The sequence below is a fragment of the Oncorhynchus keta genome, chromosome 18 (genome assembly GCF_023373465.1).
Source record: "Oncorhynchus keta strain PuntledgeMale-10-30-2019 chromosome 18, Oket_V2, whole genome shotgun sequence".
Lineage (NCBI taxonomy): Eukaryota > Metazoa > Chordata > Actinopteri > Salmoniformes > Salmonidae > Oncorhynchus > Oncorhynchus keta.
Window position 1 is genome coordinate 10477500 of NC_068438.1, and position 27801 is coordinate 10505300.

At 44.6% G+C, this 27801-nt stretch overlaps 2 protein-coding genes across 2 annotated transcripts; one reads left to right on the forward strand and one right to left on the reverse strand.

The window, feature by feature from the left end:
- Window positions 1–10709: 10709 nt before the first annotated feature.
- LOC118397245 (EF-hand calcium-binding domain-containing protein 5-like) lies at window positions 10710–27114 on the reverse strand. The gene is made up of 20 exons (XM_052467392.1): window positions 26851–27114; window positions 26291–26540; window positions 25865–26182; window positions 23559–23715; window positions 21154–21205; window positions 20442–20518; window positions 20170–20313; window positions 19551–19650; window positions 18844–19179; window positions 18348–18541; window positions 17968–18124; window positions 17380–17621; window positions 16772–16923; window positions 16073–16307; window positions 15669–15821; window positions 15365–15471; window positions 14823–15091; window positions 14378–14616; window positions 13974–14070; window positions 10710–10953 (listed from the first exon to the last, which is right to left on the reverse strand). The coding sequence occupies exons 2-20, from the start codon at window positions 26494–26496 to the stop codon at window positions 10859–10861; spliced, it is 3330 nt and encodes a 1109-aa protein (XP_052323352.1). The 5' UTR covers window positions 26497–26540; window positions 26851–27114; the 3' UTR covers window positions 10710–10858.
- LOC127908623 (uncharacterized) lies at window positions 21859–23563 on the forward strand. The gene is made up of 5 exons (XM_052467393.1): window positions 21859–22473; window positions 22540–22638; window positions 22837–22935; window positions 22968–23264; window positions 23331–23563. The coding sequence occupies exons 1-4, from the start codon at window positions 21934–21936 to the stop codon at window positions 23220–23222; spliced, it is 993 nt and encodes a 330-aa protein (XP_052323353.1). The 5' UTR covers window positions 21859–21933; the 3' UTR covers window positions 23223–23264; window positions 23331–23563.
- Window positions 27115–27801: the final 687 nt, after the last annotated feature.

Sequence of the window (27801 nt, forward strand, 5' to 3'; positions counted from 1 at the left end):
TGAAATGATATATCCATTGACTAATGAAGAATAATGACGAATCAAGGATTGTGGCTTTGCATCGGCAGCGAAGTTCAATCATCTATTGCTGTGTACTAAAAACAGGCATCGGCCATACAACATATTCAACATGCCGTCTGTCCGTCACAAAGCATGACGTTCAAAAAGGAACCACTGCGGTAACATCATCTAATTGTGGAGCCACCTGACCTGGGGCTGGCCAGGTGTGATGGCTGCAGCCTGCAGGCCCGGGCGGGGTCTCTGTCATCAAGGCTTAATCCTGCAGCCATTAGCTTCAGCAAACGCTCCGTGATGTTCACACACTTTAGTCAACAACACACTGATACACACAGTGTTGAGTTTCAAGCTGCATGAGCACCCACTTAGTGAGCAAGCATATGATCTGAGGTGCAGGTTTCTTATTAGTCAGGGCACACCGTAGCAAAACATTTTGCAATGGAACACTTAAACAAGGGTTTCTTATTGGACAAGTTCAGGTAGTCCCTTCCTGTTTCGCTAGGTTTTGGATAATTGGGGTGCCTAATGAATATGACCCGGATTGTTAGTTTGGCTTTAGTTCACGATTGTGTCTCCTGTATTAAACCCAGAGGTACAGTACTGTACTCTAAGGACCTCATCCCTGTCCCTCTTTCTATATCCTCCTCTCATTTCTCCTTTTCTACATCTGTCCCTACCCTCCTCTCATATTCTCCACATCCCTGTACCTCCTCTCATATTCTCCTTTTCTACATCTGTCTCTCTTTCTATATCCTCCTCTCATATTCTCCTTTTCTACATCTGTCTCTCTTTCTATATCCTCCTCTCATATTCTCCCTTTCTGCATCTGTCCCTCTATCTATATCCTCCTCTCATATTCTCCTTTTCTACATCTGTCTCTCTTTCTATATCCTCCTCTCATATTCTCCTTTTCTGCATTTGGACCTGTTCAATGTGATGTTTTCTCCACCGTATCACTGTCTTCTTTTAAAACCTCTCACCTTGGATTGTGAAAAAGGCAGCCAGAGACCCTCCTGTGGCTTTTACATATGTTCATTTGACAGCCCTCTCCCGGCAGTACTTAACACGACAGCCCTCGTTCTCACTAAAAGACTAGAATGACAGGCTTGTTTGACATGAGTTCTCCTCACTCCCTTTCCGATGAGTTATCTTTTTGTTTTCATTTTGTTTCTATTTGATTGCTTTGTGAATCTTGGTATCTTTCTCTCTCTCTCTAGTTCTCTCTCTCTCTCTCTCTCTCTCTCTCTCTCTCTCTCTCTCTCTCTCTCTCTCTCTCTCTCTCTCTCTCTCTCTCTCTCTCTCTCTCGCTCTCTCGCTCTCTCTCTCTCTCTCTCTGTCTTCCTGTGTTTTTCCTCTCTCCCTCCATCTCTCTTCTGGCTCCTGGTGCCTCTCCTCTGGTGCTGCTATACCCGGCCCTGGCTCCTCTAGATCCTCCCTGATATGTCGGAGCTGTGAAGGCAGGATATTAAACCTTTTTCCCCTCACCGCCGTTCCCTTTATCATGCCGCGGCTTGGTTCTCAGACCCACCGCTTACCTAATGAACTCATTTTAGCACACTGAGAATGCCATCTTATCGCCGCACACGTCCCCCTCTCCTCTCCTCTTCTGCTGCTGCCTCCTCAATCCTCCATCCACAGGTCATATTATTGTTTCCAGAATGCCAAGAACTTCCCCCTATCTGCTTTTTCATTAAAGGCGTGAGGGAGAGGGAGGGAGAGCGAGAGAGAGAGATATGGTGAGGGAGGGAGGGAGATAGGAGGATACAGAGAGGGAGGGAGGGAGATAGGAGGATACAGAGAGGGAGGGAGGGAGATAGGAGGATACAGAGAGAGCGCAGGAGTGAGAGGAGCCGTACATGGCATTGGGTTTTATGACTTGAGGCAGTCTTTAGCTCTTAAACAGTAGCTTGATTAAAGCCAATCATTTCTCATTACTTGGGAGAGATTTGTATTTATATCTGCAATTAACTACTTTGTCGTTTGTTAATTATAGCCGGACCTGTTACCAGGTTATTACTCCTACACATATAACCTGGGGGTTGTAAGCACATCAATTAAATGATAACAGAAAAGCAAACAGAACGTCTCATGATCAAAATGTTCAGCTCAAAAATATTCTGAAAGTGTAATGTCAAATCATACGTTCTTACAGTACGTGTATTTTTGTTATTGTAAGTTTCATGTAACATTGGCAATCTGCAATAAACTCTGATCAAAACTCTTTCTTTTGATTGGGAGGACATCACAAGGGAGCTTGTTCAAATACTGGCACTGTGGTAAAGTCACTGTTTCTGCCAATACAGTGCTGCTCATTTGCCAGAGGTCTCAGCTCTGTAGTTTCTCAAGCAAAGAAAGGAAGAAGGGGAGAGAGAGAGAGAGAGTAAGTTGATAATCTACATGTACAATATGTGTCGAGAATGCTTTAGGCTGGCCTCCCCGGTGGCGCTGTACTGCAGCGCCAGCTGTGCCAGCAGAGTCCCTGGGTTCGCGCCCAGGCTCTGTCGTAACCGGCCGCGACCGGGAGGTCCGTGGGGCGACGCACAATTGGCCTAGCGTCGTCCGGGTTAGGGAGGGCTTGGTCGGTAGGGATGTCCCTTGTCTCATCGCGCACCAGCGACTCCTGTGGCGGGCCGGGCGCAGTGCGCGCTAACCAAGGTTGCCAGGTGCACGGTGTAGCCTACGACACATTGGTATACCACAAAAATTGGGGAGAAAAAGGGGTAAAAAAAAAAAGAGAATGCTTTAGGCTATTTTACCTTTACCATGGTCACTCTCTTTAGTGAAGTGAAGAAGGCACGGCCACGCCTCTTCTCCCTCAGGAGGCTGAAACGATTTGGCATGGGCCCCTCAGATCCTCAGGAACTTCTACAGCTGCTCCATTGAGAGCATCCTAACTGGTTGTATCAATGGAAGGCCCTACAGAGGGTGGTGGGGATGGCCCAGCGCATCACTGGGGGCTCAGACCAACAGACTCTTAAGCAGCTTCTATCCCCTGGCCATATGACTGTTAAATGGATAACAACTGCTCTCCCTCTCCCACAAACTATCCACACTGACTCTATGCCCATCCACAGGTCTCTACCCACTGAGACACAACCTACGTTGCTGATAAAATTATAATTGATCAGATGTATTAATCCGTTTAACTGCTACCCATTGAGTACATTTAGGTCATTTACCAGACACTCTTATCCAGAGCGACTAGGGTTAAGTGCCTTGCTCAAGGGCACATGAACAGACTTTATACCTAGTCGGCTCAGGGATTGGAGCCAGCAACCTTTCGATACTGGCCTAATGCACTTAACCACTAAGCTACCTGCTGCTAGGCTACCTGCTGCTAGGCTACCTGCTGCTAGGCTACCTGCTGATTATTTATTGCCATTAGTATTTACAGTGCCTTCAGAAAGGATTCATACTCCTTGACTTATTCCACATTGTGTTATGTTATAGCCTGAATTAAAAACGTTTTTTTTATTTTTATTCTTGAAGCTCTGTCAAATTTGTTGTTGATCATTGCTAGACAACAATTTTCAAGTCTTGCCATAGATTTTTAAGTAGATTTAAGTCAAAAATGTAACTCAGCCAGTCAGGAACATTCCCTGTCTTTTTGTTAAGCAACACCAGTGTAGATTTGGCCTTGAATTTTAGGTTATTGTCCTGCTGAAAGGGGAATTCATATCACAGTGTCTGTTGGAAAGCAGACTGAACCACAATTTCCTCTAGGACTTTGCCTGTGCTTACTGTAGCTCCATTCCGTTTATTTTTTATCCTGAAAAACTCCCTAGTCCTTAACGATTACAAGCATACCCATAACATGATGCAGCCACCACTACGCTTGAAAATATGGAGAGTGGTACTCAGTGATTTGCAGGGTTGGGTAGGTTACTTTCTAAATGTAATCCGTTACAGTTACTAGTTACTTGTCCAAAATTGTAATTAGTAACATAACTTTTAGATTACCCAAACTCAGTAACGTAGATTACATTCAGTTCCTTTTAGATTACATTCAATTTAAGAGGCACTAGAAGAAGACAAAAATGTATGTTACCAATTGAATGACATCTTTTGCAGGATATCAATGTTAAAGTTTTCATAGCTGGTCATATATGGATGTTAAAATTTACTTTATGGGTTGGTTATGTAGGCTTCTTCTAACCCATCGCCTTCTACTACATATAATAATACGATTAAATTGTATCTTCACATTAAAAACCAAAGTCTATCAGTATTACAGTCATTCCAATAAATGTTATACCCCTTGATCTTCAAGAATAGGACTTGGAAATATGGAAGTATAAATTAGCCAAACTTAACATGACCCCAATACTAAGGACTTATTAGCCAGCCCTACTCTGCTGTTTAGGATTTTGTTTTCATGGAGGACTGATTGGGCTCATTGATTCCAGTTGAAAAATAAATGCTGCGCTCATAGAATGGCATGCTTTGAGCACTACTGAAAAGTGCTACCGTATTTACATGTGGAAAAGGAATGTCATATGCTGCATTTGCTATAGGCCTATTGTTTACCTTTTTGTCGGTGACATTTTGATATCTTGATAAAATGCAGCTAAATGCAGAGATTCTTCAAAGTAGCCACCCTTTGCCACGATGACAACGTTGCACACTCTTGCCATTCTCTCAACCAGCTTCAACTGGAATGCTTTTCCAATAGTCTTGAAGGAGTTCCCATATATGTTTAGCACTTGTTGGCTGCTTTTCCTTCACTCTGTGGTCCAACTCATCCCAAACCATCTCAATTGGGTTGAGGTCCGGTGATTGTGGAGGCCAGGTCATCTGATGCAGCACTCAAATCAAATCAAAGTTTATTTGTCACGTGCGCCGAATACATCAGATGAAATGCTTACTTAAGGCTTTAACCAATAGTGCAAAAAAGGTATTACGTGAACAATAGGTAAGTAAAGAAATAAAACAACAGTAAAAAGACAGTAGCGAGGCTATATACAGTAGCGAGGCTATAAAAGTAGCGAGGCTACATACAGACACCGGTTAGTCAGGCTGATTGAGGTAGTATGTACATGTAGATATGGTTAAAGTGACTATGCATATATGATGAACAGAGAGTAGCAGTAGCGTAAGGAGGAGTTGGCGGGTGGCGGGACACAATGCATCACTTTCCTTCTTGGTCAAATAGCCCTTACACAGCCTGGAGGTGTGTTGGGTCATTGTCCTGTTGAAAAACAAATGATAGTCCTACTAAGCATATCGCTGCAAAATGCTGTGTTAGCCATTCTAGTTAAGTGTGCCTTGAATTCTAAATAAATGAGGACAGTGTCACCAGCAAAGCGCCCGCACACCATCACACCTCCTCCTCCATGCTTCACAATGGGAACCACACATGCAGAGATCATCCGTTCACCTACTCTGCGCCTCACAAAGACACGGCGATTGGAACCAAAAATCTCAAATTTGGACTCATCAGACCAAAGCACATTTCCACCGGTCTAATGTCAATTGCTTGTGTTTCTTGACCCAAGTAAGTGTCTTCTTATAGGTTCAGAGATGTTGTGAAATAGCACAGTTACAAATAGAGATCAAACTGGATGGACATCAGAAATAGAGGAAGGACTAAAAACAAACAAAATATAATTATTGTAAAATAGATTCTGTCTGTAAAATGTGTATAAGATGTATAAACTGAAGGTAGAATCTTACGTGTTTATTAGTTTACTCCAATTGGGGGAAGGGTGGTAGGGTTTGCAGGGAATAATAAAGATATATTCTTAAAAAGTATGTATATCTATATAGGTATGTGTATGTGTATGTATATGTGTATATGTATGCATACATGTATGTATATGGATATATATACTTACCAAAAAAGATATGGGGGATTTGAAATGATGCAATTACATTGATGGAAGCAACATTCTTTCCGCAATGTTAAGCTGATCCACCGCTTAAAAATACAAATAAAAAAGTGTCTTCTTATCCTTTAGTAGTGGTTTCTTTGCAGCAATTCGACCATGAAGGCCTGATTTACGCAGTCTCCTCTGAACAGTTGATGTTGAGATTTGTATGTTACTTGAACTCTGTGAAGCATTTATTAGTTGGGCTGCAATTTCTAAGGCTGGTAACTCTAATGAACTTATCCTCCTCAGCAGAGGTAACTCTGGGTGTTCCATTCCTGTGGCGGTCCTCGTGAGAGCAAGTTTAATCATAGCACTTAATGGTTTTTGCGACTGCACTTAAAGAAACTTTCAAAGTTCTTGAAATTTTCCAAATTGACTGACTTTCATGTCTTAAAGTAATGATGGACCTATCTCTTTGCTTATTTGATCTGTTCTTGCCATAATATGGACTTGGTCTTTTACCAAATAGGGTCATCTTCTGTATACCACCCCTGCCTTGTCACAACACAAGTTATTGGCTCAAACGCATTAAGAAGGAAAGAAATTCCACAAATGAACTTTTAAGAAGGCACAGGTGTTAATTTAAATGCATTCCAGGTGACTACCTCACGAAGCTGGTTGAGAGAATGCAGAGAGTGTGCAAAGCTGTCATCAAGGCAAAGGGTGGCTACTTGAAGAATCTCAAGTATATAATATATGTTGATATGTTTAACACTTTTTTGGTTACTACATGATTCCATGTGTTATTTTAATAGTTTTGATGAATTCACTATTATTCTACAATGTAGAAAACAGTCAAAATAAAGAAAAACCCTGGAATGAGTATGTGTGTCCAAACCTTTGGCCGGTACTGTATATATATCATTTATAAGTCCAAAAATGGATGGAGCAAGTACAGATTGCCCCTTTAAGTCTATCAAAAGTGTATGAGTTTGAGTATGTCTCCATTAGGCCTATGTTTTTTTATCAGCATGAATTAGATTGAGCAATAAAAGCCCCACTTTTATTCCATAGGCTGGGATCCGCACTATGCAGCTGATGCAAGAGCAAATCTTTCACTGGCTGTCCAACGGTTTAAATAATAATGATTGATAGGTATCTTCAACTTCTTGAATTCAAACCTTATTGGGTTCAAATACACATTTAGATTTGGGGAACAGCCATCCACAACAACCACAATCCGTAAATAGATAAATGAGAGCGAGTAGATGTAGATATCAATAATAAGTGATATCCTTAACGGATTACAGTTACCGTTTGTTTTGCCCCGAACACTGCTGTCATCCTTATGTCCAAGTGTTTATTCAAGTTGGATAATCTTTTGGATGCCGACAGCAGTTGTACCACTGGAAGATGTAGCTTGGACTGTAGCCTACAAAAGCCAATTCCTGCTCTTTTCCCACGATCCATAAATCACATCTGGTGTGTCATCATAGTGGTCTCTGACTTGGGGTCAGACTCGCTCAGGTGGAACACACTTAAACTTGCGCCTTTGCTCAATGCTGATTTGAATGTAATTGAGAAAACAGAGAAGTGTCAAAGATTTTGTTTTTGCAAACATCCTTTCTGAATTTAAAAGTAATCCTCTAAGTAATCATCTAGTTTTTCAAAAGTATCTGTAATCTGATTACAATATTTTTGCTGGTAATATAATGGATTACAGTTACTGTTTTTTGTAATCCCTTACATGTAACGGTTGACATGTAATCCGTTACTCCCCAACCCTGCAATGTGTTGTATTGGATTTGTCCCAAACATAACACTTTGTATTCAGGCCAAAAATGTAATTGCTTTGCCACATTTTTTGCAGTATTACTTTAGTGTCTTGTTGCAAACAGGATGCATGTTTTGTAATATTTTTATTCTGTACAGGCTTCATTCTTTCCACTCTGTCAATTAGGTTAATATTGTTGAGTAACTACAATGATGTTGATCCATCCTCAGTTTTCTCCTATCGCAGCCATTAAACTGTAACTGTACACCCATTCACCATTCGTCTCATTGGGAAATCACTGAACGGTTTCCTTCCTCTCCGGCAACTGAGTTAAAAAGGACGCCTGTATCTTTATAGTGACTGGGTAGATTGATACACCATCCAAAGTGTAATTAATAACTTCACCATGCTCAAAGGAATATTCAATGTCTGCTTCTTCTTTTTTTACCCATCTACCAATAGGTGCCCTTCTTTGAAACGTATTGGAAAAGCTCTCTCGTCTTTATGGTTGAATCTGTGTTTGAAATTAACTGCTTGACTGAGGGACCTTACATAACGTTTCATATGTGGAGTACCGAGAAAAGGTAGTCATTAAAAAAGCATGTTACACACTATTATTCCACACAGTGAGTCCTTGCAACATATTATTTGACTTGTTAAGGACATTTTTACTCCTGAACTTTTTTAGGCTTGCCATAATAATGGGGTTGAATACTTATTGACTCAAGACATTGATTCCAGCATTTCATTTTTTATTCATTTGTAAACATTTTGACTTTGACATTATGCGTCTATACACGTAGACATTATGGGTTATTGTGTTTAGGCCAGTGACCAAAAAATATCAATTGAATCCATTTAGATTTTTCCATTTTAACATAACAAAATGTGGAAAAAGTCAAGGGGTGTGAATACTTTCTGAAAGTTCTGTATCTATTTATCCTGCTACTGGTCCCAATTACTTCTGTTTACATGTATATATTACCATTAGTGTATGTCCTGTTTACGTGTACAGTTGAAGTCGGAAGTTTACATACACTTAGGTTGGAGTCATTAAAACTCGTTTTTCAACCACTCCACAAATGTCTTGTTAACAAACTATAGTTTTGCCAAGTCGGTTAGGACATCTACTTTGTGCATGACAGAAGTCATTTTTCCAACAATTATTTAACTTATAATTCACAGTATCACAATTCCAGTGGGTCAGAAGTTTACATACACTAACTTGACTGTGTCCTTAAACAGCTTGGAAAATTCCATAAAATAACATAACTTTCGAAGCTTCTGATAGGCTAATTGACATCATTTGAGTCAATTGGAGGTGTACCCTTGAATGTAATTCAAGGCCTACCTTCAAACTCAGTGCCTCTTTGCTTGATATCATGGGAAAATCAAAAGAAATCAGCCAAGACTTCATCCTTGGGAGCAATTTCCAAATGCCTGAAGGTGCAATTTCCAAATGCCTGAAGGTACCACGTTCGTCTGTACAATAGTACGCAAGTAAGCGAGTATAAACACCATGGGACCACGCAGCCGTGATACCGCTCAGGAAGGAGACACGTTCCGTCTCCTAGAGATTAACGTACTTTGTGTGAAAAGTGCAAATCAATCCCAGAACAACAGCAAAGGACCTTGTGAAGATGCTGGAGGAAACGGGTACAAATGTATCTATTATCCACAGTAAAACTAGTCCTATATCGACATGACCTGAAAGGCCGCTCTGGAAGGAAAAAGACATTGCTTAAAAACCTCCATAAAAAAGCCAGACTACGGTTTGCAACTGCACATGTGGACAAAGATCGTAGTTTTTGGAGAAATGTCCTCTGGTCTGATGAAACAAAAATAGAACTGTTTGGCCAAAATAAACATCATTATGTTTGGAGGAAAAAGGGGGAAGCTTGAAAGCCGAAGAACACCAGCCCAACCGTGAAGCACGGGGGTGGCAGCATCATGTTGTGGGGGTGCTTTGCTGCAGGAGGGACTGGTGCACTTCACAAAATAGATGGCATCATGAGGCAGGACAATTATGTGGATATATTGAAGCAACATCTCAAGACATCAGTCAGGAAGATAAAGCTTGGTTGCAAATGGGCCTTCCAAATGGACAATGACCACAAGCATACTTCCAAAGTTGTGGCAAAATGGCTTAAGGACAACAAAGTCAAGGTATTGGAGTGTCCATCACAAAGCCCTGACGTCAATCCTATAGAACATTTGAGGGCATAACTGAAAAGTGTGTGCCAGCAAGGAGGCCTACAAACCTGATTCAGAATGCCAGCAAGGAGGCCTATAAACCTGATTCAGAATGCCAGCAAGGAGGCCTATAAACCTGATTCAGGTACACTAGCTCTGTCAGGAGGAATGGGCCAAAATTCACCTAACTTATTGTGGGAAGCTTGTGGAAGGCTACGCGAAACGTTTGACCCGAGTTAAACAATTTAAAGGCAATGCTACCAAATACTAATTGAATGTGTGTAAACTCCTGACCCACTGGGAATGTGATGAAAGAAATAAAAAGCTGAAATAAATCATTCTCTCTACTATTATTCTGACATTTCACATTCTTAAAATAAAGTGGTGATCCTAACTGACCTAAGACAGGGAATTGTTATTCGGAATAACTGTCAGGAATTGTGTGAAAACTGAGTTGAAATGTAATTGGCTAAGGTGTATGTAAACCTCCGACTTCAACTGTATATCCTACAACCTGTCACTTTTTATGTAGAAACCCACCTCGACTACTCCAGTACCCCTGCAAATGGAATAAGGTACTAGCACTGACATGTATATACTTGCATTCTCATGTTTCTAACTCACATCACTGTGTCCTTCTGTGGCTCAGTTGGTAGAGCATGGCGCTTGTAACGCCAGGGTAGTTTCGATAATACGTAGAATGTATGCACATGACTGTACTTTGGATAAAAGCGTCAGCTAAATGGCATATATTATTATTATTATTATATTATATTATATTATTATTATTATTATTATATTATTATTATTATTATATTATTATTATATTATTATTATATTATTATTATTATATTATTATTATTATTATTATTATTATTATTATTATTATTATTATTATTATTATATTATTCTCGTGTGGTTTTTAATTAAACTTTTTTTTAAATGTTCTGTTATCTATCACCTCTGCATTGTTGGGAAAGACCTCTCAAGGAAAGAATTTCACTGTTCTGTTTTATGCCTGTTGTATCCTGTGTACGTGGTGAATAAACTTTCAAACTTGAATCTAGTAGGAACAGATAGACAAACAGATGGATACCCAGTCATACAGGTCCTCCAGTGGTAATGATCCATGTTGCCCCAACTCCCTCCTTTCAACTCCTGAAACCGAAGAAGAACCAGCATTAAATATCACTTAAAAGCCCCCCACTTTGTGGATACAATGCATGGATTGGATACAACACAGACACATTCCCCTTCGATTTTATTTATTTTATTTTTATTTCACCTTTATTCAACTAAGGTGTCAAAACAGGCCCCCCCTCCCCCAAAGGTGCGGACTCCGGCCGCAAAACCTGACTCTATAGGGGAGGGTCCGGGTGGGCATCTACTTCTGTGGCGGTTCCGGTGCGGGACGCAGATCCCGCTCCACCTCTGGCTCCCCCCACTTTGGTGGCACCTCTGGACTGGGGACCCTCGCTGCAGGCCCCGGACTGGGGACCCTCGCTGCAGGCTTTGTGCCATGGATCCTCACTGCAGGCTCCGGGCCATGAATCATCACCGGAGGCTTCGTGCCATGGATCATCACCGGAGGCTTCGTGCCATGGATCATCACCGGAGGCTTCGTGCCATGGATCCTCACTGCAGGCTCCGGGCCATGAATCATCACCGGAGGCTTCGTGCCATGGATCATCACCGGAGGCTTCGTGCCATGGATCATCACCGGAGGCTTCGTGCCATGGATCATCACCGGAGGCTTCGTGCCATGGATCATCACCGGAGGCTTCGTGCCATGGATCATCACCGGAGGCTTCGTGCCATGGATCATCACCGGAGGCTTCGTGCCATGGATCATCACCGGAGGCTCACCAGGCCATGGATCATCACCGGAGGCCTGGTTCCTTGGATCATCACCGGCAGGCTTCGGAGGCCTGCCATGGATCATCACCAGGAGGCATCGGAGGCCTTTCTGGATCATCACTGGAGGCTGGGGAGACATCAGTGGTTCTGGGAGCAGGCACATGATCATCACTGGGGAGGCTTTCTGGGAGCATGGATCATCACTGGGCTGGGAGACTTATAGACAGCCTGGTGTGTGGAGCTGCCACAGGGCTTACCAGGCAGGGGAGACATACAGGAGGCCTGGTTCTAGGAGCAGGCACAGGACTCACCAGGCAGGGGAGACATACAGGAGGCCTGGTTCTGGGAGCAGGCACATGACTCACCAGGCAGGGGAGACATACAGGAGGCCTGGTTCTGGGAGCAGGCACATGACTCACCAGGCTGGGGAGACATACAGGAGGCCTGGTTCTGGGAGCAGGCACATGACTCACCAGGCTGGGGAGACATACAGGAGGCCTGGTTCTGGGAGCAGGCACATGACTCACCAGGCTGGGGAGACATACAGGAGGCCTGGTTCTGGGAGCAGGCACATGACTCTCCAGGCTGGTGAGACATACTGGAGGCTTGGTTCTTAGCATAGGCACCGGATACACTGGGCCGTGGAGGCGCACTGGAGGTCTCGAGCGTAGAGCCTGCACAACCCATCCTGGCTGGATGGTTACCTTCGCCCTGCAAATGCGGGGCGCTGGCACAGGACGCACTGGGCTGTGCAGACACACCGGAGTCACAGTGCGCAGAGCTGGTGCAGGATATCCTGGGCCGAAGAGACGCACTGGAGGCCAGGCGCGCTGAGCCGGCACCATCCGTCCTGACTGGATGCTTACTTTAGCCCGTCCAATGCAGGGAGCTGGAATGTAGCGCACCGGGCTGTGAACGCCCACTGGAGACACCGTGCGCTCCACTGCATAACACGGTGCCTGAATGGTACCACGCTCCCTACGGTAAGCACGAGGAGTTGGCTGAGGTCTCCAACCTGACTCAGCCAATCTCCTCATGTGCCCCTCCTCCGCTGTGCCAACTCCTCGTATTGTCGCCGCTCTGCTTTCACCGCCTCGATCTCCTCCCTTGGACGCCGATACTCTCCAGCCGTTGCCCAGGGTCCCTTGCCTTCCATGATCTCCTCCCATGTCCATTTCTCCAGAAAACGCTCCTCCTCCTGGCCATGTCGCTTGGTCCATTTGTGGTGGGTAGGTCTGTCACTACCATCGTCAGGGTGGAAATGACCGGACCAAGGTGCAGCATGGTGAGCGTACATTTATTTTTATTTACAAATGTCACCAACAAAACAAAGAATAAGGAAAACGACCGTGAAGCTTACTTTGGCTATACAGGCCACGAACAAAGACACCTACCCACAACTAAGGTGGCAAAACAGGCTGCCTAAGTATGATTCCCAATCAGAGACAACGATAGACAGCTGTCCCTGATTGAGAACCATACCCGGCCAAAACATAGAAACAGAAAACATAGAAATAAAGAAACTAGAATGCCCACCCTAGTCACACCCTGGCCTAACCAAAATAGAGAATAAAAGCATCTCTATGGCCAGGGCATGACACTGGTTTTGTTTATGTTACAGGTCTTTCAGGTGTCAACCTGGACTCAGGGGTAGACATAACTCAAATTGTTATGATATGTTGCGTTTGGTATGGTATGTATTCATTTGAAGATGTCCGTCATCCATTTTGTATGATATGTTACGAATTACAATTCATATGATATGTTCCATATTACAATTTGAATGATATGTTACGATTTGCTAATGTTGTGGCTAACGTTAGCTAGGTGGCTAACGCTAACGTTAGCTAGGCTTGGGGTTAGGGGTTAACGTTAGGGTTAGGAGTCAGGTTAGGGTTAAGGTTAGGCGTTAGGGGAAGGGCTGGCTAACATGCTAAGTAGATGCAAAGTAGTTAAAAAGTAGTGAGTAGTTGCAAAGTTGCTAATTAGCTAAAATGCTAAAGTTGTCAGTGATGAGATGTGAACAAGCAACCCTGACCGATCACCCTCTTATATAACCATACCAAAAGTAACATATCAAACTAATTTGAGTGTCCTGGATTTTCATTTACTATGTTATGTCTGGTCTATGAGACGAGGCTGCAGGTGTAGGGTGAACCGGTGAAGTTGCCTCTAGATGCTGATCTGGGGTCTGTTTTGAATTTCCCCCAGTGATGGTACGCTAGTATCAGGGTAGGGGAAGCTGATCCTAGATTTGTATCTATGGGAAACTTCACCCTGGAGTGTGTCTGTCAGAGGTGGATTCATTTCCATAGGCATACCTGCTATGCAGCTGTGGACCAGCTCCCTGTCCACTGTCACTGCCCTGGCTAAGGGTTCAAACCTGGCCAGCCTGTAGCCCAGGTCAGTGCTCAGCATCTGATGTGAAAGGTCAAAGGTAAGTGGAAGTCAAAAGAGATACATATCCTCATGATGTATCAAGTAGGCCTACTAAAAACACATTGGTCATGTTTGAGATCAATTACATTGCAGTCGGCTACTGCAAACTGACTGATCTCCAAATCCCCTTTCATGATAAATAACTACTCATTATTATTTTTAGATCAGTCAGTCTGCTCCGCTGGTGATCTGCGATTAAGCTAAATGTATGCTCTCGGAATAGGACCATTGTCTTCCATTATGCAAATAGAGACAAGCTTGCATTCAGACCTAGTGAAATTCTCACCATCTTCATTTGGTCCCAATTGTCTGTATGGACAGAACCCTCCCTCTCAGGGTACAGCAGTAGAAGCACCGCCTTCACGACTTGACTGACATGGAAGTGGTGAGATGCATCCTGGGAGCTCTGGAGCTTCGCTACAATGAATTGGTCCATTCCGGACACACAGCGAACGCGCAGGTGCTCCAGCATGAAACATAGGAACAAGATGGACGCCCGCCGCTCCCCTCCCAGGGCCTTCGCCTCTGTAGAAGAGAAATATTGTCTTAGATTAGCATTCATTTAACTTTTGTGGATTTTGGGAATGGCAATTGGTTACATGAAAAACTGCAGGACCGTATGTAATATGCACTGTATGTATGACTTAGAACCAATAATAATCAGTATGGTCCTATCATACACTGGTTTGGCCTCTTAGCTTTCCCCTGTTCCCTAACACCATGCCTCTCACCCAGCAGTGTGTGTTGCCTGCTTGGCCCAGTGCTTTCTCTGTGCAGCTCAACGCAGGCAGCCTGCAGTGCCTTCCCTGCAGACGACAGGTCCCGGCGCTCGTGGGGCTGCAGCCCCCTCTGGTGGCCCGATGAGAGGGTTTCTAACTCCATGTCCACCACCCCCAGGGCCCACCCAGCTGAGTCCCTCACAGGGAGCACCAGTCTGTACGCCCCAAACACGACATAGTGCCCAGCCTGGGAGGTGTCACAGCACTGGAACAGGTAGTCTCTGGAACAGAGGGTGGATCTACATTAGCCTGGTCCCAGATCTGTTTGGGCTGTCTTGCCAACTCCTATGTTCATTGTCTTGTTTGGTATACGCAGCAGAAACAGATCTAGGATCAGGCTAGAACCTCATGTGGACTCTGGAGGATAAATAGCACAGCAGTTCCATAGACTGTCATAGGCTGGTAGATCAATGTGTCATTAGAGTAGGTTGGACATCGCATTGCAGTACTAGCAAAGCCATACATTGCAGACTAAAACAGGTCCAATGATTTACCTGGGGATGTGATCTGAGCGCCGTAAGGAAGGAGGAGGGGAGAGCCAATGGGAGCGACGAGAACCTCCCTCCATCACCATCATCTTCCTCAGAGAGCAGTCACTGCCCTGCAAAGGGTGCTCATTAGCCGACTTAAAGTTGGTTTGATATCTTGTTCGGAAACCTCTGTGTAGCTGAATTTGAATGGTTAGGGCGCGTGGCTAAGCTCATGCTGCGTTGAGATATCTGTTTAAATGGTTTATTTGGTGCTGTATACAGAACGTAGCCTCCAGAGGATTGATGTCACCGCCTTCTCTTCAGTTACCTGTCCGTCTGAAGGCTCCATCAGATAGGTGGTGATACTGTGAACGGCAGGGACTCTGCTGTGTAGCCAGAGTGAGGCGCTCTCCACAATGTTCAGCATGCTGCAGCGAGTTACCACATGCTGGAGAGCTCTGCTGAATTCACTGCTCACGCCCTGGGCAAAAATAGGATATTATTACTGAGTCAAAGCTAATGAATGGTGTTTTTAGGATACTTACTTTTTTTGAATACTCCTTGAGCGTTATAGAAGTATCGCCCTGGGTTTTACACTGCCCAATACAGCCATTCTAGCCAGCTCCCAGATCTGTTTGGGTTATCTTGCTAACTCCTATGGTCATTGTCAGCCAAATGCTTGTAAGTTGTTAAGACAGCACAAACAGATCTGGGAGCAGCCATTTCTCTCACCTGATAGAAGTCTATCTCATGGCGTGAGAACAGGTGTGTGTCGTTTGAATCTCGGAGTGTGTCGAGACCCAGCACCCCAATAGCTCGTCCCTGATCTCGGGGGTCCAATATGGGAATGGCGATAAACGAGCCATAACACTGTGAAGAGGCTTGAGACTCGTCGAAAAGGTAGACCCCTCCGTGAGCTCCCACTCTGGGCACGTGCACTGGACGACAGCTCTCTATGGCTGAGAAACTACAGCAGGGAGCAACAGTAAAAGAGACAGTCAGAGATCCTATAATGGGAGAGAGAGAAGATAGCTACAATAACGGGCAACAAGGCTCTGAAAGAATTTCCTGTGCTCCCAAATACCATAAGAAACGGTAGCACTTCAGATCTGCCTATAGTTGAAACTGAAATGGTGTTAGTGAGTGAGTGAGTGAGTGAGTGAGTGAGTGAGTGAGTGAGTGAGTGAGTGAGTGAGTGAGTGAGTGAGTGAGTGAGTGAGTGAGTGAGTGAGTGCGTAGAGGGACAACAGGGTTAGAGGGGATGGTTTAAAGGCCAAAATGACTAGTCCAACAAATAACATAGACGCGAGCTGCCGCTGACATGTTGCTATGGGTAAGACTGTTACACTAAAGGCTAAATTGATCGACTGATTGTGTGATTGATTGATTGACGTGTCACTAACAAGGGCAGAGCTATCTCCTGACACTGACCTGACAGGGGCCTGGTGTGGCTGGAGCATCTTGTTGAGGACCAGACGGGCATCCTCAGTAGTACAGGCCACGTAACGCAGCCTAGAGCCCCCTTCCTCCAGCAGGGCTACAGAGACACTCAACAGCTTCCCCTCCGCATTCACCTCTGCATCCTGCCACACACAGACAAGCGTGGCTTCAAATCACATTGATTTCATAAAGCTTATTTTTAGGTCAGCAGTTGCCACAAAATGCTTTACAGTAACAAAGTGCTATACTGTGATCAGCTGGACAAACTACACAAACTGTCTTCGAACAAATCCACATTCACCATGAGAGTCTAAGAAGAAATGAAGCAATATAGAACCAAAAAGGGTTCAACGGCACGCTTATGACCAAAAGGATAAAAAGATGATCTCTATAGAACCACAAATCACCGAAGCAACTTATTTTAAGCGGTATACATATTATACAATAATTGTTCAATAGTACCTATTTCCAACTGTTGACTATTGTTTTATGCTTCTGTAGGCTACTGACCAGCCATTTGGTTAAAGTGAAACTACAGTAATGTTGTCATGTCTGAAATGTAAGGTGTTGTTCCACTATTCTACACGTGTCAGACTCACTCTGAGCACGGCGCTAAACACAGACCCATAAACAGGCTCCATCTGGGCTGCACCTCTTTGGGCTGCTCTCCCAATCTCCTGCAGCCAGGCCTGCCTGGTAGCCCCTCTACCCCTGTCCTTGCCCCCTCGCAGGGCTGCCCGCTCCTGCAGGTAGACCAGGAGCTCCTGGAAGGCCCAGACCCCTGAGCCCTCCTCTGGAGGCAGCTCCACCAGGAAAGCCCTCAGTAAGGCCTGGAATTGTCCTAGAGAGAGGACAGAGCAGCTGGAAAGAGGTGGCTCACCATGCTGCCAGGCTTGAACAGGGCGGGGGGGCGGGGGGGCATAAGAGAGATTGTGTGGTTAAGGTTGTACGAAATGGACAGCTAACGTCTTCACAGCACACACAGGTGGTGGACTTAATCATCACCTATAGCACAGCAACTACTTTAAGAGAGACTAGCTGTGGGGACAGCAGATTAACATTACAATCCGATTAGCGGGTAGTTCTCATTGTAATGTGGTTGTAATGACGTCATTTCAGCCGGTTTTGCTGGCGGGTGGGTCTATTATGTTGGTTAGCCCCACAGCCAAGTCCCTGTGACCTCTGACCTCTCTGTAAGGCCCCTTCCTCTGCTCCATCCTTGTACAGACTTAGCTCTCGCTCCACCTCCTCTCTGTCCATAGCTCCTCTGCCCTCGCTGTCCCAGGAGAGGAAAAGAGACGACACCTCCTTTGACCTCCTGTTTTCTTCTTTCTGCTCATTACACTAAAGACAACATAGTAACCTTCATTTGTTTTAATTCGACACAGCCCATAAGGCCTAAGTACACAGTTGGGAACAGTTTACAGGGTAGAAATAGAAGACCGGGGAAAGACCTTCAGACCACGGCTTTTGCACAGCACAGTACAGCACACTAGTCATTCCATTTCTACGGGCCACAGACAGCTCTTTCACCGTCTCCTCTCATCTCTCTTAAATCTCTTATCACCTGCTGCAGCCGGCGCAGTCTCTCGCTCTCTTTCTCTCTGTAGCCAGCTTTGATGTGTTCAGCCAGGCTGTCCACCATAGCGCCACTGGATGCTCTGCCCAGGAAGCTGAGCACAAGCTGCAGGAACTGCCCTCGGCTCACTGTCTGACTGTCATAGGCACACATGGCCCAGTGTGACCCAGGATCCTCTGCTTCTGTTAGGACATTATTTCAGAGCTTTTTGTTTCTCGAACTGTATCTAAAGTCTCCGTTGTAGTCTTATGCTCTGTGTCTTGTCAAATGTACACCTCAAACAAAAGAGAAGCCCGAACACTGCTCTTGCTCGTATCACATTATTTATTCAAGCTTACAGGTAAGCCCCTTGCTCTGACTAAAGTGATACGAGCAAGAGCAATGTGCAGGTTTCTCTTTCCTTTTCTCTTTCCAAGTTATCACATTATGTGTTAGTTCCTTTTAAAATGCAAATGTAAACAACCAAGGAATTCAACACACTCACCTTCAGGCAGGGGACCAGACTCCATGACAATACATAGCTCTTCTATGTCCAGCGCTGGGGTGTCTGACCCTGTCCCCTTCATGACCTCTTCTATGTTCCCCCAGTCCTCTGGAGGTTCTGGGCTGTTTATGGCAGTTTGGTGCCCCGGGTCCAAGCTCTCCGTGGGGGTAACCCTGTTCCCCTCTCCCTTCCTCTCTTCTCCCCCCTTTATCTCATGGCATGAATGCGTCATGTCCCCCTGTCCAGCATCACATGGCATACAGGTCTTCTCTGTGTCCATGGCTACAGGACTTCCAAGGAGACCACAAGTCATGTGGTTGTGTCCCTGTAACGGCCCTGTCGAGCAATTGTGGTAGTTGCTCTTATTGTTGTTGTTGTTGATGACTACTAATTCTTCATAGAGTATTGTTTCCCTAGCTTAGATTTGAACATTCAAGCTGAAGTACGGTAACAACGACATGTCTATGTCCCCTCTGTCAGTAAGCATACGCTTTTCAACGTGAAGGCAGTACGTCAGTAATACCACAACTTGTCCACTAGATGGACTAGAGCGACACGGACATATTGGGACAACGTCATTACATTGTAGTATATCAGGTGAGTTTTGTAGATATTCAGAACCATTAACTCGTGATTGTTACTCTGCAGGCCTTATGCGACCATCATTGTGTGTGTGTGTATGTGTGTGTGTGTGTATGTTTACTCACAGTGGTTAGGATCATGCATGGACTCCTGTGTGCTCTCATTCTGATCATGGTAGAAACTCAGCAGAAGGACCAACACTCTCTGTCTGTCCAGACACCCAGTCTAAACCAACAAATAGATTCTTTCAACAGATCTCAAAGCACTTTTATTATGTTAAATGACTTCCTCCATCAATCCTGATGGGATTCTCTGCGATCATTTCATCACAAGCTACAATCCGTTATGCAGTAGAAAGATGTGACGAGCTAATGGGGAATAGAGTTTTTTTTAAAGTGTGTTAATGGTGGTGGTTAGGCATGGTTCAGTCAGTTTTATTTAAAAATAGTTTTTTAAAATTAATCTTTATTTTACCAGGTAGGCTAGTTGAGAACAAGTTCTCATTTACAACTGTGACCTGGACAAGATAAAGCAAAGCAGTGCGACACAAACAACAACACAGAGTTACACATGGAATAAACAAACGTACAGTCAATAACACAGTAGGGAAAAAAAGAAAGTCTTTATACAGTGTGTGCAAATGGCATGAGGAGGTAAGGCAATAAATAGGCCATAGTAGCGAAGTAATTACAATTTATCAAATGAACACTGGAGTGATAGATGAGCAGATGAGCAGTCAGTCACCTTAGCACAGTCACAGTGGGAGAAGGCCTGAGAGAGGGTCTCTGTCCACAGCCTCAAATTCTCAGCACAGCCGTGTTCCCGGCTACACAGGGAGAGATGTTCCAGAAACAGCTGGAACTGCTCCTCAGAGAGCCCCGAGACATACTGGGACACGGACGGACGGACAGAAAGACAGAGATTAAAATTACAGAAGAGAAATACTGAGCACTGCTCCGCCTATAGAAATCACAAACGAGGGGGAAGATTTCAAATGTTAAAAAAGCATTTCTCACATGGACAAATTGGTCTTGCTGTAGTGAGTCAGGTGTGCCAGAATCATTGGTGTTCAGGTCCCAGGCCAACTGATCATCTGAAAAAGAATCACTCTTATATACAGAGGCAGGATCTTGATTTTCATCAACTCTTTTGTTGCTGAGAATATGCAGATGAGCTTTGTGATTTACGTAAATTCCCTGAAAACCCTCACAAACACACAGTTAGATTAAAAGTATTGCACTTTTCATGTCGTGTGATATTAGCTAGCTAATAGCCTATCCACGGATCAAGCAACATTATGGACTAAATGTTAAACTCACGTTGCTGCAGGATTGTAATATTGCTGCCACAGCAGTGGTCAAAGTAACCCATTCTTGCAGTCAATGACCAAAAGCGCCCTCTTTGGCCTCATGAGTGGAACGTTATTCAGATTTTTTATAATTTTTATCATTAATAACATTTTTAATTAAAAAAAATAAAATAAATCCCATCTGTCTTTTTCAAACAGTTTTATATCTGACTTGGTAAAGGGGTCTTCTTTTTTGTAAGCCCATAACCATGTGTGTGAGGTGTATACTTTTGTTTTCAAAGTAGATTTGATTAAGGCTACCAAGAATCACTCTGTGTGGCCCTGATTTAGCCCACTGAAAGTAAAAGGTGAAGATCCTACACCTGTACACTGGTCCTAATGCCTGAACATCTACAAACTGCATCATGACCAGAACATACCTGAACTTTTGGAATGAAGGAGTTCCTTGAAGCTGAGTAGAGCATTCTGCACCTGCAACATAGCCATGTGTTAGTGGGCTTACAGACGTCAAACACACTCTTAGAAAAAAACGGTGCTATCTAGAACCTAAAGGGGTTCTTCGGCTGTCCCTATAGGAGAGCACCCTGGGAAGAACCCTGGTTGGTTCCAGGTATAACCTTTTTTTTCCCATGTAAAGGGTTCTACATGGAACCCAAAATGGTTCTACCTGGAACCAAAAAGGGTTATTCTATGGGATTGTTCCTCACAAATATAAATGACATGGATTTACTTATATTTTTTGTGCTGTTTGCTGTTAGTTGAGTGAATTGGATTAAAACATAGAGAAATATTGCTTGTCTCCTCTGTTCCCTTTTGTACAGTACATCTTTGAGTTCCGCCCTGCTCCCAGTCCCTGTCACAGATCCAAACACAGAACAGCTTTAATTAAAAGCTGGGTTCTCTGTAGTCTTATTGTCTGTCTTGACGTTAAACCCCCAAAGCATTTATCCCCACCATTAATCCTAATCCCATTTTCTCTTACTCTCTCCAATCCACTAATCCATACGGAGGTAGATAGCTAGATCAGATCAACACTGAGTTGCAATGTACAAGTCTGTACTGTACTGGTCTGATATACACAATGAATAGGGTCAGGAGGTCTTCCTGACTACAGGAAAACTCTGGACCCTTTATGATCAGGAAAAACTCCTGGACCTCATCATACAACACCCTACCTTGAGGCTCTTTGTATTCCTCATATGTCAACCCCTCCTTGCTTTATAAGTGTGGTCTGTTCCTACCAGGTACAGAGAGAGGGTGTGGTCTGTTCCTACCAGGTACAGAGAGAGGGTGTGGTCTGTTCCTACCAGGTACAGAGAGAGGGTGTGGTCTGTTCCTACCAGGTACAGAGAGAGGGTGTGGTCTGCTCCTACCAGGTACAGAGAGAGGGTGTGGTCTGTTCCTACCAGGTACAGAGAGAGGGTGTGGTCTGCTCCTACCAGGTACAGAGAGAGGGTGTGGTCTGCTCCTACCAGGTACAGAGAGAGGGTGTGGTCTGTTCCTACCAGGTACAGAGAGAGGGTGTGGTCTGCTCCTACCAGGTACAGAGAGAGGGTGTGGTCTGCTCCTACCAGGTACAGAGAGAGGGTGTGGTCTGCTCCTACCAGGTACAGAGAGAGGGTGTGGTCTGCTCCTACCAGGTACAGAGAGAGGGTGTGGTCTGTTCCTACCAGGTACAGAGAGAGGGTGTGGTCTGTTCCTACCAGGTACAGAGAGAGGGTGTGGTCTGTTCCTACCAGGTACAGAGAGAGGGTGTGGTCTGTTCCTACCAGGTACAGAGAGAGGGTGTGGTCTGCTCCTACCAGGTACAGAGAGAGGGTGTGGTCTGCTCCTACCAGGTACAGAGAGAGGGTGTGGTCTGTTCCTACCAGGTACAGAGAGAGGGTGTTCTCTGTTCCTACCAGGTACAGAGAGAGGGTGTTGTCTGTTCATACCAGGTACAGAGAGAGGGTGTTGTCTGTTCCTACCAGGTACAGAGAGAGGGTGTTGTCTGTTCCTACCAGGTACAGAGAGAGGGTGTGGTCTGATCCTACCAGGTACAGAGAGAGGGTGTGGTCTGATCCTACCAGGTACAGAGAGAGGGTGTGGTCTGCTCCTACCAGGTACAGAGAGAGGGTGTTGTCTGTTCCTACCAGGTACAGAGAGAGGGTGTGGTCTGTTCCTACCAGGTACAGAGAGAGGGTGTGGTCTGTTCCTACCAGGTACAGAGAGAGGGTTTGTCTGTTCCTACCAGGTACAGAGAGAGGGTGTGGTCTGTTCCTACCAGGTACAGAGAGAGGGTGTGGTCTGCTCCTACCAGGTACAGAGAGAGGGTGTGGTCTGTTCCTACCAGGTACAGAGAGAGGGTGTTCTCTGTTCCTACCAGGTACAGAGAGAGGGTGTTGTCTGTTCATACCAGGTACAGAGAGAGGGTGTTGTCTGTTCCTACCAGGTACAGAGAGAGGGTGTTGTCTGTTCCTACCAGGTACAGAGAGAGGGTGTGGTCTGATCCTACCAGGTACAGAGAGAGGGTGTGGTCTGCTCCTACCAGGTACAGAGAGAGGGTGTTGTCTGTTCCTACAAGGTACAGAGAGAGGGTGTGGTCTGTTCCTACCAGGTACAGAGAGAGGGTGTGGTCTGCTCCTACCAGGTACAGAGAGAGGGTGTTGTCTGTTCCTACCAGGTACAGAGAGAGGGTGTGGTCTGTTCCTACCAGGTACAGAGAGAGGGTGTGGTCTGTTCCTACCAGGTACAGAGAGAGGGTGTTGTCTGTTCCTACCAGGTACAGAGAGAGGGTGTGGTCTGTTCCTACCAGGTACAGAGAGAGGGTGTGGTCTGTTCCTACCAGGTACAGAGAGAGGGTGTGGTCGGTTTGGAGCCTCCAGTCAGTGAAGTGTAGTGCCAGACACTCCCTCCGTCTCTCCACGGTACGCCTCTGGATCTCCTCTCCCCTCTGCAGCTCCACCCTGCACTGCCCCACCTGCCTCTTCAGCTCAGACAAGCTGGGACAATATAGGACAAATGGGAAGGGTTAACCATGGGTTAAATAAGGACGTTTGCAAAATGGTATGTTTTTCCCTGGACTTTGAACAGATATCCATTCAATTCCTACAATATTGCTCGGTAACAATTTATTTGGATAGTCCATCTGTAAATGCTCTACAGACTATTAGTAACATTTAAACTATCTACTAACCCTAACCCAAACCTTAACCCTTACCTTTATTCTAAACCTAACCCTAACCCTAACCCTAACCTTAAGCCTTATCCTATCCCTAAACCTAACCCTAACCTTAACCCTTACCTTTATTCTAAACCTAAACCTAACCCTAACCTTAAGCCTTATCCTAGCCCTAAACCTAAACCTAACCTTAAGCCTTATCCTAACCCTAACCCTAACCTTAACCCTTATCCTATCCCTAAACCTAACCTTAACCCTTACCTTTATTCTAAACCTAACCCTAACCCTTACCTTTATTCTAAACCTAAACCTAACCCTAACGTTAACCCTTATCCTATCCCTAACCCTAACCTTAACCCTTACCTTTATTCTAAACCTAACCCTAACTATAACCTTAGCAAGCAGTTGCTTATCAACAGATAGTTTGTTGATAGTATGACTATCCAGACTATCCAAATAAAGTGTGACCTATTGCTCTGCCGCTGATAGAACTGATGACATACTGTGTATTTTATTTTGGTTTCTTGTTGACGGAGGATACAGTAGGATACTGCCTTCATCAGTGGTGTAAAGTGCTTAAGTAAAAATACTTTTAAATACTACTTAAGTAGTTTTTGGGGGGTATCTGTACTTTACTATTTATATTTTTGACAACTTTTACTTTTACATTCCTAAAGAAAATTATGTACTTTTTACTCCATGCATTTTCCAGGACACCCAAAAGTACTCGTTACATTTTGAATTCTTAGCAGGACAGGAAAATGGTCTAATTCACGCACTTATCAAGAGAACATCCCTGGTCACCCCTATTGCCTCTGATCAGGAGGACTCATTAAAGACACATGCTTTGTTTGTGAATTTTGTCTGAGTGTTGAACTGTGACCCTGGATCTCCTTCAATTAAAAAAAAAGAAAAAAATAGTGTAGTCTGGTTTGCCTAATATAAGACATTTTAAATTATTTATATTTTTACTTTTGATACTTAAGTACATTTATAAAACCAAATACTTTTAGACTTTTACTCAAGTAGTATTTTACTGGGTGACTTTCACTTTTTCTTGAGTCCTTTTCTTTTAAGGTTTTTTTACTTTTGCTCAAGTATGAAAATTGGGTGCTTTTTCCACCACTGGGCTTCATTATGGTCTTTAGAGTGCTTACTCATGAAAATGTTGTATAATCATCAGTCTTCAATTGTTCATTCTCTCTGTTTCTGTGTGTGAGAGAGAGCGTAACCAAATGAGGGGTACCGTAAATGTTTATTATTATTGAATAATGGTGTGCCAGATTATTTCAGACATGAGAGAAATAGGTACTACAGTACTTCTGGTGGGGTGAGAGCAGCCTCATGGGCTGTGAAAATGATTGAGCCAAGGAATGAGGATAAAGGCACATGGAGGCCCAGATACACTGTATGTTCCACCATCAACAATCTCCACCAGCATATTGCTATTCTATAAAATACAATTACCAATGTAATGAAATGGGGTATAAGACTTAGGCATATGAGTAGATTCTCGCCTTTGGTTCTTCTTTAGGGTAGAGTAGCATCCTAACCAAGCCTGCACTGACGGAGGAGGAGCAATACGGTTTGGGGGGAGATGCCATCAATCATTCTGTCATTACTCCATACACAATCACCTCTCCCTACTCCTCTCTCTTCCTCCCCTTCACTTTGGTATTGTGCCCCCATCTGTGATTTTCTCTCTCTCTCTCTCTCTCTCTCTCTCTCTCTCTCTCTCTCTCTCTCTCTCTCTCTCTCTCTCTCTCTCTCTCTCTCTCTCTCTCTCTCTCTCTCTCTCTCTCTCTCTCTCTCTCTCTCTCTCTCTCTCTCTCTCTCTCTCTCTCTCTCTCTCTCTCTCTCTCTCTCTCTCTCTCTCTCTCTCTCTCTCTCTCTCTCTCTCTCTCTCTCTCTCTCTCTCTCTCTCTCTCTCTCTCTCTCTCTCTCTCTCAGGGGTGATGAATATATCGCACCGGCTGCATGGTGCATGTAGCAGTTGCAGAGTGAGCTCCAGCCCCAGGCTGTACTGGGCTGTCTCTGCCTCTTCTCGGTCAGAAAGGAGCGGAATGGAATAGAGAGTGGGATGAAGAGAGGGGGCAGAGGAGGACCTTATCAAGCAATGGCCCAGATAAAGCAGGGGACTGAAGGGAGATGAACCCACTTCAACCTCACGCCTCCTCCTTTCCCCTTCTTCTCCCTCTCCCTCAGTCTCTCCCCTCCGCTCTGCCTCTCTAAGGAGCTGCCCGACACATGGGACCAGAGACGGTAAGACCTTCTCCAGCAGGTAAATCCTGCAAAGGCAGAGCAGAGCACACATTCATGAATGATACATGGTAGAGGTAATTTTCTTGCTAAATGAGCTACATCAGATTGGGGAATGGGGAGATGAATGCTCTAACCTAGAATCCATGGATTGTTCTCCATCCTGACTGAGCCAGTACTGGGTAAGAGGGTCAGTCAAGGCCCACGCCCCTTGGATCAGTTGAACTTTGCGGACACACTCCCTGTGGGAGTCCAGTCTGCGCCCCAGCTTTGACCCTCGGCTGATGATCTGTCTCTCCAGAGTGCTCTCCCACCCCTCTCTGTCCTCCTGAGACCCTTTCATTTGTATCCCCCCTTTCCCTCCTCAGATAGAGGATAGAGGGTCTGCTGTAAAATGTACAAATGAGGAGAAAACTAGGGCAACTGATCTGATTGGTGGGTATCTTTGACAGAAAGGGGGGTGGAGCTTGTAGGCTATTAATATTCTCTGAGAGAGAAGGTATTAAAGATACGTATTTAAGTTGTTTTAGATTGTTACAGATATGTATGTGCAATACAATATTTATATTCAACACAAAAAAAAATGTCAAAAGACTAAATTATGCATAATAAACTACCCTAAGAAATATGATAAAGTTATGGAAAACACACAAATAACCCCCTGACCAAGACTGTATTAATGTTTTCTGTTAGTTACCTTTTCCCTTTGCCTTCTGTATCAGACTCCTTGTTTACCTTTTCACGTTCTACTTCTGTGCGAAATGGAGTGACAACATTCCAATCCTCCCCTTTCTCTCCCCTTGAGTACAATTCCCAAAGGATGGAGGCAATGCAGGCAGTCAATAAACAGCCCTGTAGAAATGAATCTCTGCACCTCAAATCTCAATCTACCCCTGTAACCAACAACACCCTCCCCAGTGTGTGTAGGGGTGGGGTCTGCTGGTTGCAAGGCACAGGTCTCTGTTTGATGGTCACTAAGGGAAGGAGAAAGATCACTTGTTGTAAATGAGAGGATGCAAAAGGAGGGAGGGAGGGGCCACAGCCACTGAAACATGACCTCACCGCTCAGCTCAGCTCACTGCAGAGCAGTGTGTGTTTCATATGATAGGTTCCCTCCCTTTTATTTTGACAGTTAATTGGGAGGCCTTTTCACAATACTACAATGGAGTCTACAATGGAGTCTACAATGGAGTCTACTTGGAAAATACATTGGCGCCTTTAAATGTTCTTGTGTTTTCTTTTCCCATTTCTTCCCCTCGGTTGCGTACAAGAGGAAGTGCAGGCTAGGTCATGGTATTTGGTACGTGACAGAAGTCACATTTCCTTTTCAAACCAATATTCTGTAAAATGACCTGAAACTCTCTCTGCATAAAAGCTCCCTGAAAAGCTCTCTTTAAAAAATCCTCCCGAAAGAGCTACAGTGCCTTCAGAAAAGTATTCATCCACATTGTGTTGTGTTACAGCCTGAATTCAATGGGATAGATTTCTGTTCTCACCCATCTGCACACAATACCCCGTAATGACAAAGTGAAAACAAGTATTCACACCCCCTTGCTGTGACACAATTGAGCTCAGGTGCATCCAATTTCCTTCGAATATCCATCTCTACAACTTGATTGGAGTCCACCTGTGGCCAATTCAATTGTTT

Bases quoted from the DNA above. Each gene is read 5' to 3' on its own strand.
- LOC127908623 (XM_052467393.1), top strand. From the start codon at position 21,934: ATGTCAACCCCTCCTTGCTTTATAAGTGTGGTCTGTTCCTACCAGGTA. The intron at 22,474-22,539 runs GTACAGAGAGAG...TGCTCCTACCAG, and splicing joins GTGTGGTCTGTTCCTACCAG to GTACAGAGAGAGGGTGTGGT. The intron at 22,936-22,967 runs GTACAGAGAGAG...TGTTCCTACCAG, and splicing joins GTGTGGTCTGTTCCTACCAG to GTACAGAGAGAGGGTGTGGT.
- LOC118397245 (XM_052467392.1), bottom strand. From the start codon at position 26,496: ATGAAAGGGTCTCAGGAGGACAGAGAGGGGTGGGAGAGCACTCTGGAG. The intron at 18,542-18,843 runs GTGAGTGTGTTG...ATGTCCTAACAG, and splicing joins GTCTGGTCCCCTGCCTGAAG to AAGCAGAGGATCCTGGGTCA. The intron at 15,822-16,072 runs GTGAGAGAAATG...ATTTTTGCCCAG, and splicing joins ATGAGATAGACTTCTATCAG to GGCGTGAGCAGTGAATTCAG.